At 48.8% G+C, this 18,238-nt stretch overlaps 1 protein-coding gene across 19 annotated transcripts in view; it reads right to left on the bottom strand.

Annotated features, from left to right (window-relative positions):
- Positions 1-934: 934 nt before the first annotated feature.
- The window catches only part of MARF1 (meiosis regulator and mRNA stability factor 1), a 43,376-nt gene continuing 26,072 nt past the window's right edge, over positions 935-18,238 (bottom strand). For all 19 annotated transcript variants that reach the window (XM_070566675.1, XM_070566676.1, XM_070566678.1 and 16 more), the window contains 11 exons: positions 17,914-18,134; positions 16,986-17,128; positions 16,676-16,809; positions 15,361-15,563; positions 14,421-14,648; positions 10,789-11,019; positions 8,908-9,120; positions 7,203-7,263; positions 6,997-7,122; positions 5,306-5,476; positions 935-3,518 (listed from right to left, as the gene is read on the bottom strand). In XM_070566675.1, coding sequence (XP_070422776.1) covers positions 3,274-3,518; positions 5,306-5,476; positions 6,997-7,122; positions 7,203-7,263; positions 8,908-9,120; positions 10,789-11,019; positions 14,421-14,648; positions 15,361-15,563; positions 16,676-16,809; positions 16,986-17,128; positions 17,914-18,134 — 1,976 coding nt within the window. In that variant the 3' untranslated portion in view covers positions 935-3,273. The remainder of the gene's footprint in view (positions 3,519-5,305; positions 5,477-6,996; positions 7,123-7,202; positions 7,264-8,907; positions 9,121-10,788; positions 11,020-14,420; positions 14,649-15,360; positions 15,564-16,675; positions 16,810-16,985; positions 17,129-17,913; positions 18,135-18,238) is intronic.

Raw genomic sequence — 18,238 nt, 5'->3', positions numbered from 1 at the left:
CCCAGCCATCCTCAAGCTCCGTCTCCAGACCAGATGGGAAATCCGCAGAGAGAGAGAACGCAACGCCCTACTCCAAACCCCAATTTAGACCCACAAGCCCTCCGTGCCCCACTCTAAAGCGGCAGGGCGGCAGCTCAAGTTTTTCTGCAAAAATGTGCTACCATGGAAGGTGTTTTGAAAGGATTGCCAAAGGTTTTTAAGAGCTTTTTAAGGTTGAACTTTGAAAAACATATTGCACTTCATTAAGAAGCAATTCACCAAACATTCAAGTCTCTTCTGGGTCCTTTGAGATTCTTGCGATGGGGTGGAGGTGTGAGGGGTGTCAGTCATGGTGGTCTCAGGGGAAGGGTTTCACAATAGCATCTGTGAAAGGAGTCTTTTCCAAATGCGCTTATTCAAAAAGCATGCCTGGGGGCTGGCCCGGTGGCATAGTGGTTAAGTTCTCGTGCTCTGCTTTGGTGGCCCAGGGTTCATGGGATCAGATCCTGGGCATGGACCTACATATTGCTGGTCAAGCCATGCTGTAGAGGCATCCCACATTCAAAATAGAGGAAGACTGGCACAGATGTTAGCTCACACCAAAAAAAAAAAAAAAAAAAAAGCACCTGCCTGGCACTGACCAAAATCAAGAAAGCCTGCAAAATGGATTTCTTCCCCAGAGAGAGAGATCCCAGAGGGCTTTTGTGGTTATTGTAGTTTCCCCACACATGATTATCAGCTGGCATTAGGCTGGAAACCTTGGAAGGTCCTGATGACAAAGGGCCAACAGTGCAGTCACCTGCTGGGGCCGGTGCCAAATTAAAAGGGCCTCCCAGACGGCATGCCAGTTTGCTCTCCCCGCCGCCCTCAGTCAGATGTTCTGAGGGGTGAGAAGTGAGGGAACTTTATAGTCCCTCCCCTCAAACAAACACAACACTCACTTGGAAAACTCAACTTAGATGCTTGCTTGTAAAGTTTATTTGACAACTGTTTGGTCCCAACACACAAAACAGCACTTGAACCACAAAAAAAGTGTTCAAACAAAGAGACAGTTAAGAAAAACATCTCTTCCCCAAGCCCAATCGAAAACAAACAGTGCGAGATGGGAAAGGGGGTTGTGAGAACTTTTGTCTTTTTTTAAACATATTAATCTGGTGCATCTTTCCACCCAGAAATAAAGAATTTCATTGTCTTAATTCTCATACATCACTGCATCACACCATTTAATTAAGCCTCTGGATAAAAAAATAGATAGTACTTGGACTGGCCATTGTGGAATACATTACGAACACAACGAGCTCCCGCTGTATTCTCGCATCTTCCAGCAGCGACTGTGACACACGTGCGCGTCCCAGGCTGACCGGCGGCTCCAGCCAACGGCTCGACCACACACACACGCGACAGCGCCCGACCTCAGCCTCTTCTCTGCCTGTCGCCCAAAGAAGCTGCTCTTTGAGATGGTTCCTAGTGACTTGTAATGGTACCTCTTACGATTTTCAGGTCCACAATTCTTTCCATGTGAGCAAAACGCAAGTCCAAGCGTGCCAATTCAGCCTTAGGAAACCTCAGAATGAGGCTACTGTTGTTCTCAATGCCAACTTTATTACACTGTTTAAAAGCTTCTTAAAAAAGATTGCACATTGGCATTTTGCTTCCTGTCACACTATGTCTGTAGGGGAGAGGCCTTCAGGGGGATTCAGAGTGCCATCCGGCTTAGAAGGCCTTTCCAGCGTTGTTCCTCTCCACTGGGGCCACGTGTTGAGAACTGGGCATCCCTGGCTTCATTTAAAAGATTTGGGGAACAAAAATCTGACTTGTAAAAATCTCTCTATAGCCCTTATTTTGTGGCATTTTATCAAAATGCTGGCTATGAAATCAGAGCCCATTTTCTGGCTTTCTAGAAATTGCAAAATATAAACATTTCCCCAAAAGAAACCATCTTGCTAGTGGAAGACCTTATGCCACCAGGTTCTTTCTGCTCTATGAATGCATCCGCCTTTTTGCCCAACAAATACAACCCATTGTAAATGTCAGGTTTCTCCAGGAGGGGTGAGAGGCCACCCGTCACCGGACGTCTCAGCCGCCTCGAGGCGAAGGTCATTCCACAGGGCAGTGCTCCCTCAAAGGCTGGCTTTTCCCAAATGCCAACATCAGATACCACAAAAAACTCAAACACGCTTCCAACAGCGAGAAGTAACAGGGTAAAAGCAGACACGATTAAAAGACAGGACACGTATAGACTCACGCATAAAGCTTCCCAGCCACCAAAACCAGCTTTAAAATTACAGAAACAAGGTTAAGTTGATCAACCTTGGCCTTCCCATGGATAGATAGAATTTCTGTCTCTTCCTAGTGGAAAGAGTATCGATGCCGCCCCTGTTAAAGCACCTCACCCCTCGGCTCTGATTCGTAATTTATGCATTTGATGCATATTTTAGAAAATCAGACTCTCTTCCCAACATTGCCTCTCGACACACAGTGATGTGTGTTGGAATCAAAAGCTGACCTGAACTTCATGACACCAAGACCATCTCCTTTTGCTTAACCTACTCCATATCCAACTGGAACTTAACATAAAAGGGAAGCTTAAAACATCCTCAACTTTCTAGAAAGCTCTAAATGGAACCCCAAAGTGGAAACATTTTAAAAGACCTGTGATGAAGTCACCTTTGTCAACTACAGACATAGTTAAATAAAAAATGAGGCACGCTTACAAGTCACATGGAAGCCAGGAACCTTCACGTCCCATCTGAACACACATTCTCGCCACCTCGCCCACCCTCCTCCTCCGCTGTGTGACCACGCAGGGCCCTGAACCGGCTTTGCTTCAAAGACACATCATGCATTTGATTAACACTGTCTGGAAACATCAGTAAGCAAAGGCTGAGAGACTATGACGCTACGTGGAGGATTATCCCACTGACGTGGCTCAACGGAAGTGAAACCACCTCCTTCTGGCCGAGTTCCTACTGCTTTCTTCTTACGGAACACCATTATGTTTCCTAATAATTCAGAAAAATTGGGTCAAACATATTAAGGATGCTTTAACAAATGCCACAAGTTTTTTGTTTTTTCAAATTGAGAGGGGGGGAAAAAAAAAGGAAAGTAAAACTTCAGCTCAAAGCTGTGTTCAATCTAAAAGAAACAAAATGTTATGGAAACGTTCCACATCTAATGATGAAGTAAGTGGCTTCTAGGGGGTTTTTGTGAACAGAAAAGGCTGTGTTTTTGAACCCACTTTTGTGTGCAGAATCAGACAGTGTTTTCCCATCCTAATTCTATGCTCAAAACGAGTCAAAGCTTGGTTATAGGTGCAAAGGAAAAGTTGGCTGCCAATTTTACTCTGTTTTTGGGTTGCTTTCTGGCTGGGCTCTCCACAGGGTCCTTGCTGAGCTGGGACTCCGGGGTCTCCGAGGACGGGCAGGGAGGTGCTGGGCCAGCTGCTGAGACGCATGGGGGGCTCGACTCAGAGGCGGGGACTTCATTCTTCACTGGGACTGCAGTTTCAACTTTCTCTTCTTGGCTTAAAATCCCAATTTCTGTAAACATAGAAAAACAAACAGATTGAGTTCTAGGACCTACAAGAAGTGACGGTTTTCAGTTTCTCATAGTTTCTCAGAAAATATTTTAAAAATAACCCCCCAGATATGCCTATGCCACAATTTACATATTAGCTGTGTGGCCGATGTCATGGTCACATAAGGACTTATAAACTCCATCTCAGCTTTCCCTTGGATTACAAAGTTTTAGAGATCTTCATTTTCGACTACAAATCAGTGGACAATAGTTTAGAAACATTTTCCTCCGCTTTGGATTCTCTGCGCATTCATTCTCTCGGTCAGAAGCTGCGTGTGCCTTAGACTTTCAGACCAGGAGGGGCCTTGGTCTCAGGGAGCCCCTGGCGATTCCACTCACAGAGGACCTTACTCTGAGTGGGTCTAAGGGGGTGGGGTAAGGGCAGAACTGCACAGAGTCAAAAGCACCCTCGGAAACCCAGGCAGGCAAACACAGCCAGCTCTCCTGCAGTGTTCACGGGTGCTCTTTCTCAGGCCGAGCCACAAGTCACTGGCCTGCTGTATCCACAGCCACGTTGCTTCAACGAGCCGTAGCGCTGCACCTTAGACTCTGTGTGCAAGGGGCTCTTGCACCAAAGGCACACAGCAGGGGAGCGTGACAGGGCATGGCAGACAGAACCAGTCATCTTTCTCTCCCTTGTCACACGTGTCCGGCCGAACTGATGGATACCAGACGCACCAGGGTGACGACCCCACGGAGGAGCTCAGATCAATCTCCCGCCAAGGCTAGTGCCGCATTCCAGGGACACAGCCCTGCTCTCCCTGCTGGCCAGCTCTCCCAGCATCAGAAGCCAGGGACACGCTTCCCCCTCTCCTGTTCTCCGGACTGAAAGCCTCCGCTCGTTCCCGGGGCAGTGGGCCAAACACTGCCTAAGAAGACCGAGGATTGCGGGACTCGCCCCATCGCCAGCAGGCTGTGCCCGGCGAGCTCCTGGAAAGCAGGATGGGCGGAGTGGGGAACGACGGGTCACAGCAGGGGACGACGACAAGGCAGGGGCCTGGACAGAGCAGGCGGGCCACCCTCTCCTTCAGGAGGCCAGGTGACACCGCACAAAGGCAGGAGGCCTCGGGTTCATATCCGGGCTCTGCCACTTCCTACCCAAAGCAGCCTGGGGCCAATTTCCTCTCTAGTTAGGAACAAGCTACGCCTCAGTCACCCAACCTGCCGAGTTGTGGCGAGAGTAAGACGTGACCGTGTCTGTCAGCCCTGAGCACCATGTCGGGCACACAGTGAGGCCATGCTGGCATGAAGCAGTGCCCAACGCGCTCAGCTTCCTCTCTCCTCTCAGATCACGGTGCAGGGTCCAGAGACTCAAGTCACAGATGCCCCCGCTCAGCCCCTCATCAACTCCACGATGCTCTGGAGCCATCCATCCAACCCTGAGCCAGACCAGAGGTGACGTGTAGGTTTGGTGACGGGCGTGCTGCCCTTACAAAGGTGAGGGCGCACGGGCCCAGGGAGCCCCCCAACTCCTCCACAGGCTTCTCCCCAGGCCAGCGGCATCGGCCCTCCAGACCCCCCATCATCCCCTTGCTTGACGCTCCCCGCTGCTCCTCAAGCCACCTCAGGCTGTGAACCCAATTCTGGAGGAGCCCTGACAGGAAAAGAGGGTCCTCAACAGTCAACACAGGTACTTTTGTGCCTGAAAAGCTATAGTTTCTCCCCAGCTTCATCCACGTTTAACATGCTGACATTATGGTCTACTTTTAAACCCACAGAGGAAACCCCACAACAACACAGGGTATCCTACCAGAAGGCTCCGGAGGGTGTTCCTCAAACTGAATGAGATCAGCAGACTGCAGGATGACGGGGTCTGGTCTGAGCTGAGGGGACGGCAGGCACGAAGGCACAGGGGCACACAGGAGGTCCACAGGGGAGTCAGTGGTCAGGCGCAGCAGCTCCTGCTCCGGGTGGCGGGGCCCTGGGCAGAGAAGGCAGGCGAGAGTGCTCAGGACAGCGGTCCGCCACAGGCCGTGCCGGGGCTTTCTCTCCAAGCCGTCAACACGGAAAGCCAGCAAGGACTCAAGAACTCAAGGTGAAAAAAAAAAAATGCCACAAGCCAGGTCTCGAGATTTGTGTTCTTAGGAAAAGCAGTCCCCCAAGGCCCCAGCTGAGCCACAGCCAGCATCCAAAGACGGAAACCGGAAACCGACCACCTTTAGGAGGGGTGTCAAGTAGTTAAAGGAGCCAAGCTCAGAAGGACGAGACTTGGGTCCCAGGTCTGCCGCCACCCAGCTGAGCGATCTCGGGGAAGCCACTGCGCCTCCCGGGACCTCAGTTCCTAGTTTGTGGAATGCAGATAAGCACTGCTGACGGCTGTGCCACCAGCCAGGGGAGGGAGCTGAGCGGCATTCCCGGCTTTGGAAAATGGGGGTAACTGAGTCATCCTATACAGAGCACAACGACACTTCTAACTCTAACGACTTGCAGAGTCGCATGAAGATAAAATTCTCACATGTAGCAATGGATTCAAAACTCTTTCAATACGGTTAAAATTGCTACGGAATTCAAGCGAGCTGATTTCTGTCTACAGAGACGGTTCCACGTAAACCGAAGTGACTCAAGGTTGTTTGCAGTAATAGTAACGCATTACGATCGAGTCCTTCCCAGGGATGTCCTATGACAGACTCTCTCCTTGACTCAACTTCAGTCGGGCTCCTCCAGCCCCTTCTCCACGAGGCCTTGACCCCAGCCTTCCATGTCTGTCTTGTCCTTGCCGAGTCCACTCTTAGCAGGAATCCCCCTATGCCTGACGTCTCCTCTGGGTAACTTTCCATCTACCAACCTCTTGCTCTGCTCCCCGACTATAAATCCCCCCTTGTCCTTGCTGGATTCAGAGTTGAGTGCCACCTCCCTCCCCCAGAGCAGCAAAACCGACCCCACTACGATAGTCTTTTTTTTTTTCTCTAAGATTTTATTTTTCCTTTTTCTCTGCAAAGTGCCCCCGGTACACAGTTGTATGTTTTTAGTTGTGGGTCCTTCTATAGTTGTGGCATGTGGGATGCCGCCTCAGCATGGCTTGATGAGCGGAGCCATGTCCACGCCCAGGATCCGAACCTACAAAACCCTGGGCCGCAGAAGCAGAGCGTGTCAACTGAACCACTTGGCCATGGGGCCGGCCCTTACAATAGTCTTGAGACACTGTCTTAACAAGTACCACAATGCTCTTCTTATCATCTGAACATGGCTGACATATTGTCATTACGGGGTGCACACATCCTTTAACAACCTTAACCAACTGTCCATGAAAGGCTATCAAATGCAAGCCAGTTTTTTCTCCGTTATTAACCAAACACCTGACTGCTTTGAAAAATGCATGAATGTGAACTTTAATTAACAAAGAAGATGACCCACTGCTGTCCTTGCCCCACCCACGCCCAGCCCACTCCCAGCCATTTCTCCCAGGGTTTCACAAGCTCTGCTTCATTTTTCCCCTCTCACCATCGCTGCCTGCTCCAGGTTCGAGTTCTGAGGCTGTGTGAGATTCGGGCACCTCCAGGATACGCTCGGTAGCTGAGAACTGGTTTTCGGGGTTGGCGGGGGAGAGGCCGAGGGAACTCAGACGACCTGGAGGACAAAGAGCACCGTCAGCGGGAGAGGGCAGAGAGGACGGCAACCTGAGGGGCAGGGGACGGGCGCTTACTTACTTTTCATGTCGTTCTTTAATACCACAATTCTCTTATGACCATGTCCTTTGATCCAGACCACCTGCACCCAAGACACACTCCGGTTAAGCAGTGGAAAAGAAGGGGAAACACACCCTACAATTCAGGGAGAACGTGACCTATGGTGCTGCCTTCAACAGACTAGAATTTAGAAACTGAATTAATGCCAAGAAAATTGTTTCTACACCCATTCTTTCCCCCCTTCCCCTCCCCGCCGAGGAAGATTAGCCCTGAGCTAACATCTATGCCATCTTTCTCTACTTTATATGTGGGATGCTACCACAGCATGGCTTGCCAGGCGGTGCTATGTCTGCATCCTGGGATCCCAACCAGTGAACCCTGGGCCACAGAGAAGTGGAACATGTGCACTTAACCACTGCACCACTGGGCTGGCCCCTGTTCTTTCCCTTTTAAAGCAACAGAGACTGGCAGAAACATGCCTCTTATAAAAAACTGTGTGGTCTTAAAATACGTGACATTCGGCTTTACAAATATTGTTTACGGCTCTTAAAAAGACCGTCTCCCAAACACCAGTTTTGGTCTATAAATGAAGATAGTTCTGACAGCCCTTAGTGTTTTTTTCTAGAAACTAAACATACTCTAAAAGAATTAATGGGGGGCCGGCTCTGTGGCCGAGTGGTTAAGTTCGCGCACACTGCTGCGGCGGCCCAGGGTTCAGATCCTGGGTGCGGACATGGCACCGCTCGTCAGGCCATGTTGAGGCAGCGTCCCACATCCCACAACTAGAAGGACTGGTAACTAAGATATACAACTGTGTATGGGGGGGTTTGGGGAGATAAAGCAGAAAAAAAAAAAGATTGGCAACAGTTGTTAGCCTAGGTGCCAATCTTTAAAAAAAAAAAAAATTAATGGAGCTCCCCTACACCCCTCAAACTAAGCCCACGGTCCTAATCTTAAAGTCAAGTCGTCCACCTAACGGGGCTGCTCTCCATGCCATGAGCAGAGCGGGAGTGGCGGCTCTTGGCTCCCACGAGCTTGCCACCTGGTCCCCAATCCAGCTCCCATGTGTCCTTTACTACCTCCCCTCTGATTTTCACTCAGGCTCACCCCCTTCTAACCCTCCCCTGGCCCTCAGCAAAGGCCAAGCTCCGTGCTGCCCTCCCCACTTCTCTCAACTCCACCCTGCACGGCAGCACGTGCATTTCCCACAGGCCACCCTGAGGCTCCTCCCAGCTCGCTCACCTGGAGGAGCAGAACCTCCAGGCTGCACTCTGACTTCACTGTCGCGCCCCCTCATGCTCCACACTACTCCTCATTGCTCTGCGTCTGCTGCGCCGTGCCCCCTGCCCTCTTCAGCACGTGGTTAACGTCTACACATCCCTGACAAGTCTGCACCGGGATCCCCCACGCCTGGGAGGGGGTCCTGCCCACAGGTGCCCTCTGTGCGCCTGCTGAGGGCTGCATGACAGTGACTCTTCACTGCTCAGGGGGCCTAACTCCCCGTTACCTGACACCTTTCTGAGGTCAGGATGTGGGCCTACTCACCCAGCGTGTAAGAATTTAATAAAGGTTTGCAGAATGAAGGAGAAACGCTAGCATCATTTGATGCAAATGGTTTGTTTTGAAAGGATCCGTTCAAAATGCCTGCCATCACTCTTCTGTTCAGGAGGGTGAGCCTGAGGCTCTCCAGGAAGACACTCTCCAAGGAGCTCAGAGAAACACCCACCTGCGGGATCGCTCCCAAGAGCTCCTCCACACTACCATAGCCGTATGTCTTGGGTTGCAGTGTTTCTCCGACATATTTGGTATAGGCCACGGAAAATTCGTGAAGGAAAAGCTGCTGGTAGTGGTAAGTGTGAAGTAAAGACCGCACATTCTTGGCAAACAAATACAGACTCGTGAGCTTCACACACTCCTCCGTCTTATCATTAGTAAAAACCTGGGCCAAAAGAAAACGCAGCATTAGAAACTTCCGGAGTGACCAGCCCTGCCCCCCCCAAGAAGGGAGGGCCTCCAGCTGAGAGTGACAAGGTACTGAGTCCACTCGAAAACGGGCCATAAGCCAGGGAGGAGGAGGGCTTCACTGGAGGATCTCCTCCAAGGGAAGGCTGTGGCCTTGAGAACACTTTAGTTCTAAGTCTAAGAAGCATCAACAGAAGGAAGAAGGGGGAAAAAACCAAAATTCTTCTGTCCTCAAGTATTTTAAGCCAATTTCTTAACCATAAACCTTTTCAGTGTCTTTAATATGCACAGAGAATCAGCAAGAGAAGGGATATTTCCCAGCCTTAGCTGGCCATGGAAAGCCTTTTGTTCTAGAACATCCATTAACATTGCCCAGAACTAGTCTTCATATAATAGATAATTAACAGAGTTTAGAAAATGTTGGATTTGATGTGAAAGAAAACCAGAGGCGGACAGCGGTTAAAGCAGCGAAGAGAGATTTTAATCAGGACGATAGGAATAGAGGAAAAGAGACCTCAGTGCAGAACTGGGCTCAATTCTGAATACGACAAACAAAAGCAGGGATTTACAGCCCAAAAGCAGGTTTAGGGGGGAGGGGGTGTCCAGTGGATGGAAAATTACTAAAAGGAGAAAATTACTAAGGGTAGGGGGGTTCTTGCTGAAGGCAGGCCAGAGGGATCAGACATCAAGGGGGGAGAGTGTCCCTAAAACTGGGCTATGCGGGCCCACCAAGGACGGGGTCGGGGGGGCAAGGTCGAGGCCTAGTCTAGAAGGCGGCTCAGAGGGGCCTGACTAAACCTGGGCAAGGAGAGTTTCTGTCAATATCTTTTTATGATTTAATTACCAATCACATGATTATATAACAATGGTATATCATTGTTTTCTTATATTGCTGGATTTTATTTGGTAATATCCTACTCAGAATCATTTTGGGGGGGATTATATAAGTTTGGTATTAAAATTATTTTGGCTTCAAAAAATGAAGTGATATCCTTTTTCTTTTTTAACGTGGTTTAGAATGGTTTTTAAAAGGCTGCTGAAGTTCTTTGTTTTTAAAGGTTTGTTAAAATGCAACAAGTTAACTCGTCTGGTCCTGGGCCTTTTTCAGTGGTAAAATTTCAGTATCTTTAGTCTGTTTTGTGGTCACTGGTCTAATTTTTACCCTCGAGTCAATTTTGATAATTTTCTCTAGGACCTTATCTATTTCCTCTGGTTTTTACACTTATTGCCAAGAACCGCATGTCCTATCCCCTTGTGATTCTCCTAACGTTGAAGTGCCATTCGTGAAACGCTGCCTGGGGGACCAGCCCGTTACCGTCCTTTCTGCCCTGTATCTGGCTGCTAGGTCACTTGAAGCCACCATACAAGCCGTCTAATTCAGAAAGAGAGAGCAGGAGCAACACCCAGCCTGGCACAGGACAGAAGTACCCCAGGCCAAGAATCCGGAGGCCAGGCTTTCCTCCTGGCTTGTCACTCACGTGGGCATGGTGCCCACACCTCCCTCGGTCTCAGTTTGTTCAACTTTAAAGTGACCCACTGGTCTGTTCCGCTCTACGCCCTCTGATCTCCATGATTAGGGAAGCCAGAAATCCCTAGTTCGACGGTTTTCACCGGGATGATGCTAAACAACCACGAGCACGCCTACCTCCACTAAGTAAGGCAGACTCTTGAGAAGCTCGGTCAAGGTCATGAATCCGTATTCGCAGGGGTTGAGAGGAGTACTGTGGGTGGTCTCATAGTGTCTCTTGAGCTCATCGACAGAGAGATGGGCGGCCCCTTCCCAGGACATCAACAACACCAGCAGCTGGGCGGTGAGAGCACGCAGGGACTTGCGGTTGATCAGCTGAATCTGTTTGCCAGACTCCATGTCAGCAACCTGCGGAAACAACAATTCAATATGTAGCCTTTCTGAATGCAAGAGGGACAAGCTGGGCCACACCCAGCTCAGGCAGTTCCACTCTGGCTAATAAGACCAACAGAGGAAAATCTCTAGTTCTTTCTCTTAGACTAAAGTGCGTGGGTTTCTTTTTTGGCTTCTACGGGACACGAGACCAACACTGCAGATGAGACTGGAGTAGACACTGTTCTCTCCCTGCCGGCCGGTGCATAACCAGAAACTTCCATCAATACCACCCCACTCTTGGGGCGCTCTTCCCAGTCCCCAGGAGGAGGAGCTAAGACGTCCACTGGGCCAAGCTCGTGAATCAGGGCTGCTGTGCTGGGGGGATGGGGGCGGACAGATTGCAGATCTGCAGACTCGGCTCTCCCCGCTCACTGGGGACACGATGGAAGGCCCACTCTGACTGCAAGGCGAGCCGTGTTCTTCTAATCCATCATTACTGGCCAAAAAGCTGGTAATTTCATGTCTGACTACATGTCTCCTCAATTCTTTCAGATTCTCAAGGAGATGAAGGGTTTAAGTGATTAAGTACATTGGGAGGGGAACTGTGAAAAAGACACAGGTTATCATTTGGGGACGAAACAGCATGTGAGGCAACAAGCATTGGGTGACTGAGACCCACAGGTCTTGTGGGAGGACAAGTGTGTGAACTGAGCCTTCCTGGAAGTAAACAGGCACATTTCAGCACACACGCTGCTCGGGCGCTGGTAAGGCAACCAACATTTACTACTACAGCTTGTGCTTCCCCTTCTCCAGCTCTCCAGCCAGGAGCACGGGTCTCGGCGCCCACAGTAGAGGCTGGGCCGTCATGAGCTGTACTCTCTGCGGCTTTGGATCCTTGAAGGCAGAGGGGTGGGCGGCACTTGAGGAGCCGTCCGACCATCAGTGTGTCTGAATCTGGTTCTGACGCTCACCCCGAGCCGAGGCAGGAGGCTGGTGGGTAGACCCGCACGCCGCTTATCCCAGTTAGGGATTCGTGGAGATTCAGACTGTGGATTTCCTGCTCAGGAGTGGGGTTTGCTCAATCAACACGTACAAGTCCAGGGGGTCTGAGTCATCTTCTTAGATGCCCAGACCATTTCTGCTACTCCAGGTTTTAAGGAGAAAAACCAAAAACCTGCTCCTTTGATGTTCAGATACATCTCTTGATTCTCAACCCCGGCTACATATTAGAATCACCTAGGGAGCTCAGAAAAAATGCCATAGCTCAGAGCACACTCAGACCAATTATTTAAGACTCTCAGAGGCATAGGTGAAGTCTAGGCATCGGTATTTCCCAGAAGCTCCCTGCAGATCCCAGCAGCACCCAGGGTTGCAGCCTGGAGCCTCTTCCATCTTCACTGCTCAACCCAAACTCCCCAACCACTTGTCCTTATTCATCAAAGCCTCTGTCACGGCGTGGTCCTCCCACCCACCAAAGCCCAGCACTGCCATCGTCCTGGGCAACTGAACATCCAAGGGACCTGTCCCACACCGCGGCCTTTCAGTTCCTCAACTTTCCCAGCTCCAGTGGCATCCTCTTCTATTCCATTCCACTCCAGACACCCATCCCCAGGGTCACACTTGGGATCTTGTCATTGCCCACTTCCAAAATAACTCATTCATCTCACACACAAAAAAGGAAGCCCAGAGCAGATCTTGGGGAGGGAGACAAGAGACTCAAATGTTCAATTCTTCTTCTCTCTCTTCAACTTCGCCTCCACTGACTCCTACTTCCTCCCAAATCACAAGCCCTCTCCTTCCTTCACTTTCCTCTTTTATCCATCTTGGCACTCATGGGCCTATTAATTCGTTAACGCTGCAATACTCTAAACTCCTTTGTCCCTATGCCTTTCGCTGCACCCATCAGGCCAAGAGCCACCTTGAACCCCACTATCTGTTTCCCTGAGCCTGCCCCTAAGCAGCCACGGCCAAGTGTCTCCACAGGAAACCTACGAGCACCCGCTTCCAGGGAGCCCTCCGCTCCCCCCGCTCCCTCCCGGAATCCCTCATCACCACAGTGACAAGTCAGACCTGCTCCACGCTCTTCCATCTTGCACCCCGTCTCCTTCCTCCTCTCTCCTTCTGCTTAACAGAAAAATAGTTCTTGGAAGGTAACTTCCTCCTTGTCCAGGTGACAAACACTAAACGTACCTACATCTGCATCTACCCCATCGCCTTCCCTTCTGTCGAAACATGATAACACCTGATCCATCCTTCCTTGTACTGAACGCCAACTCCCGCATCTCCTGTCCTCAGGCCCCTACCCCCATATCTTTTCTCGCTGTTGTTTGCATAGATCCTTCTCAGCGGCTCTCAAACATGCCCCAGTCTCTCCAAGTGGAAAGAAAACCCACCCCCAAACTCCCCTGCCCACTCAGCCCTGTCGTCTCTAGTGGCCTCGCTCTCGCTCTCCTCCTTCACAAGAAAACACACTGGAAAGCTGTCTGGATTTCCTGTCGCCATTTGCCTGCCTCCTCCTCCTCACTCTTCAACCCACTCCAGTGTGGCTTCAGTCCCCACGTCACACTGATGTTGACCGCACTTGGCCAGCAACACCACGCACCCCCACGTGGCTAGGTCCAAAGGTCACCTTAATCCCTGTCTCACTTGCCCTCTCCGTAGCCTGTGGCGCTGCTGGCCATTCCTCCTCCTTGGCCTTGGGTGGCCCACACTCCTGCTGTCCTTCCTACTCAGCAGCCCTGTCTGTCTCCTCTGACGGCTCTCCCTCCTCTAACTGAGCAGGACATAACAGACTCCTTCCAGCCCTGTGACTGGGGCTGCCCCCACTTGGGATGTTTTCCTTTCCATTTCTTCCTCCTTGTAGTGAGTTTTCTCGATCCTGCGGTGGAGGCAGCCTGAAAACTGTTCAGCTGCTCTGCCCAGGACGGGGAGGGCGAGCTCAGTCAGGGCGGGGAAGAGGAGGTCACCCTCTCCAATCCAGCATTACCAGCAACAAAGGCAATTCTCAGCCCTCGGTGTTCCTAAACCTACTTCTTCGGTGAGTCAGAATCTGGAAGGGAGAAGAGATCTGCGATCACAGTCTCCCAGAACCCCAGAGACAAAGATCTGTCTAAACGGATCCAACTTCAGGTCAGCAGTACTGAGACCGACACATCAGAGAACAAACAGCCAGGATAAACCAGTGACCTCACCACTTCACAAAGACATTACTTCAGCAAAGCCACTAACGGACACAAAGGCAAGACCAAAACCTCGCCTGCCACACCAAGGTCCTCTCCTCTTACCTAATAAGGTGCTGGTGACCGACACAGCAGCTGTGAGCCAGTAAGCAGTGCAGGTGCAAACACAGAAATGCAAAAGCCACATGTAAACATCCCAGGGAGGATTATGCCACCACGTGTTTTAGTCCATGAAAAAAAAAAACATCTGGTTACCTTCACAACATGGCAGAGTTTCTGTGTTAAAGCGGAAATGGAACTGACGTCATAGTCTTGGAGACGAAATGTGTAACCAAAAGTTTTCGCATATTCTGTGAGCAGATCTGTCATCATAAGGCAGTTATCTTTTTGGGACCGAAGGAGTTTAACAAACTGGGCAGCCAGAGCTTTGAATCGTTCGACCTCCGTCAAGGTCAGGATTTTCTCTTCTCCACATTCCAGGACCTTGGAAAACACACAGGAGGAGGGAAGGGAGACTGAGCAAATTACGATTGTTCATTGAATTAAATGCATGAAAATGTACACAACTGGTAACTAAAAAGCACTTCAGCGTTCTTTAGTGGATACAGAGTTTCAGTTGTGCAAGATTAAACAGTTCTGGAAATTGCACAACAATGTGCATACATTTAACACTACTCAACTGTGAACTTAAAAATGGTTAAGAGGATAACGTGTTTTACCACAAAAATAAAAAAAAAATTAAAGTACTCTACTCAAAAATAGTAATATTAATAAAATCAACAACAGAAATTTGATTTAACTTAGCAATAGCTTAATAGCCAAGCACTGTGTAGCCTCCTATACTCACCCTCACCTCAAACAGAAGAGATATGAAAAGTATGGAGCTAATGAGAGAACATTCACTTATGAAAGAAAACTACTTAATCATTTTTTTCAATAATTACCCTAAAACAAGTTTGAACAATGATTTATTTCTCTACTGAAGGAAAAACCACAGTTACCTAAAAATACTAATGAGCCAATACGTATCTCTGATAGAAATATTTCAATATTCTCAATTTCAATATTTCTGATTGAAATATTTCAAAATTTCATCCTATTTCCTAACTCCCTGCTTCTCAGGAAAGTAGGCCTGAAAATAAAAAAATTGCCCATCTATTGTTCAGAAAAATAGACTTCGAATTTCTTCACTTACTTGTAAGATATCAGGTATGGCTTCAAAGAGTTCAAGTAGTTTGGTAAAGCCATAGTAGGCGAGTTTGCACTGCCGGCCAAAGTGGTGATGGTAGGAGGGGATGAATTTATTGAAGGGCATCCGGAAATGCGGCTGGTGCCGCAGCAGATCGACGACGTCCTTGGAGAACTGCTTTGTCCTTTCTATTTCATCCTGGGTGCGCTCTTTAAAAAATAAAACCACCGTAAATCACAGTGTCCTACCCATTTGTGTTTAATATTATTACGGCAGTTACTTCTATGCACAGATGACAAGAGATGTCGTCTTTGCCTTCTCAACACACACAACCTGAAACAAACACACTCTCCTCTCTCTGCAGATGGTTTTCAAACTCGCTCAAGGGCAGGACACCAGGAAGTCATGATGCTATGATGGTGGACTATGAAATACACATCCACATCTACGTAATCTCATCTCCCAAGCTAGAAACAATTTCTCTAGCCACCCCCCATCCTCCCACCTCCACTCCATACATATGAACGTGACTCTCACACAGGTCTCTGTGCTTGAAAAAATAATCTGAAAATTATTTCCCTGAAATCACACTTCTGAATGTTCACATGCTTTTTGTCTATTCACCTGATCTTAGTTGAAATTGCTAGCAGAACATCAGGCATCAAAAGTTTAACAAAAATGCAGGCGAGAAAACGCTTAGGGTTTTGCTTCTATTAATTTTTAAAATAGAATTGGGAAAAGACTGACGTTACTCATTTTAGCTTTGGAACACTATGATTTCACGGACATTGGTGTTCTGCAGGAGTACCGTTTAAGAACCAGCGACTGATAACAGTGGGAGAACATGACAGTGTACAGATTTAGTTTTGTCTATCCTATGTCCCACACCTCAGTCGGAGCTACTAAAATGTGCAAGATAAAACAAAGCATTCATTTGAGTTTTCTTTCCCTCTCAAGTGTGCATAGTAAAGTAGCTCAGAGTCAAAGAGACAAGAAACAGCCAGGGACCTGACTCTCAAGTGGATAATTACAGCATAAACAGCCACAGACAGGCTGAAGGGGCATTCTAAGAAAGAGCTGACTATGCTCCTTTTCTCCTTAAAGTGAATTCTAAAAGACTAGCTGGCTTTTCTTCTTGAAAAGAGGATCCACCTGCTCTGAGAACTTAGGCTCCACTGCATAGCAGAGCAGTTTCCACACTGCGCTTTCCACGGACTCTGGAGGAACCAGGGAGGAGGAGGGGAAGGTGCACCCCTGTGAGACCCATGTTAAAATAACCACTGAGAGAGAGCCGGCTTCCAGAGAATATAAGTCAACACACCTCTTTTAGGGATACAAATCACCATTTCGGTATCTTGTTGGGACAAGCAGATGGTTGTGTCTGGAATCTCTGATAGAATATCGATCAACTCACAAACACCGTACTCGGTGACATCCCAGTCCTTTGAGAAACACCTAGATTGTAACCACGGAAATGGGTGAAGAACGAGAAATATCACTCGCCAAAATAACTTGACAAGTCTTCCAAAAGAGTGCTACATAGAAAAGTCAGATAGTCATTTAAAATGTGGGGGGAGAAACAGTGTTTTACAATAGTTGCTTTCATTTTGTCTTCCTTCTCATCAACTCACCAATGATAAGCCTGCGAGAACTCTCTCACGACGACCTGTTTGCTCGCCTGGGATTTGAGAAGCTTCAGCAGGTCCTGAGTAAAGCGCTTCACCTGGGCCCGGTGGGTGAGGGTCAACACGCGTTTGGAACCCATTCCAAGAATCTGCAGATCAAACACTCGGATTATTTCTAGTGACAAGACCTTGGCAGACAGCGACTCTCTTGTTGACGGCTTGCTCTCTCTTCTGTTGCCGCCCGCAGAGAAAGGGAGTCCCCTTCCTATACGACAGCTACATTCTGAAACGCGTGTACATCAACAAAACGCAGACGGTCGGAATGAACAACCGCTCAAGTGCCTGGGGCTCTTTCTGTGCTCTGCACACTCTTTCCTAAATAGTCATGAGTACAGAAAAGAAAAGCATGCTATCAGTCTGGACAACTAATCTTGTCCCTAAAAGACAGCCAAAGTTTTTCAGGCCGTTTTTACAAGTGGGAAGTGTTTCTACAAGTGGGAAGCTGTTCTAACACTGCGAGTTAACAGGCCAAGACTTCTTAGGAACTAACGCTAGGCTCCAGCCCAGTACCTGGCCATCAACTCATTTCTCAGAAAGGTAAGGCATGGTGCAGCAGCTCCTGCATGCTGGCGGACAGTTCTGGAGGTGGCGTGCTAGGAGGAAGAAGGTCAGCCTACAGAGATCAGAAGGAAAATGCTGCTCGGTGCCCCTGAGTTCCTTTAAGTTGGAAATTTATAGCTTTCTCAAAGATTGACAAGCACCTGATATATGTTTTCTGCATTCTGAAGAAAGCTTTTATAGGATGTTTTGCTCTGAGAATTGCCTTCTTAGGCATTAATTAGGTTACTAGCTATCCTATTTCTCTGGCTGGGGTGGCCAAAATCATGGAGGAACATTTCCATCTGTAAACAAACAATCTCTCAGCATTCCTTACCTGCAAGACATGAGGCACTGCTTCTAATAACTCAATCAGCTTGGAATAGCCGTAGTCTGATACCCGGCATTGCTTTGCAAAGTGATGGTGATAAGACGGGATGAAATTACTAATTGGTATGACGCAGGATGGCTGGTTCTTCAGTAAGTCAATCACTTCCCTACTGAACTGGATCAGCTGGGGGTTACCTACAGGACTTTTAGAACGCAGAAGCCAAGGGTCTAGACGTGTGGGGAGAGAAAGAGAACACGCAATAAGATACAAAGCATGATTTCACCAGAAAACACGCCCTCGCCTCAGCTCAATCAAGACCAAGCAGACGAGA

This window comes from Equus przewalskii, chromosome 12, assembly GCF_037783145.1.
Source record: "Equus przewalskii isolate Varuska chromosome 12, EquPr2, whole genome shotgun sequence".
Classification (NCBI taxonomy): Eukaryota; Metazoa; Chordata; class Mammalia; order Perissodactyla; family Equidae; genus Equus; species Equus przewalskii.
Note: the sequence above shows the minus strand (reverse complement) of the source record. Positions and strands in the feature narration are given on the sequence as shown.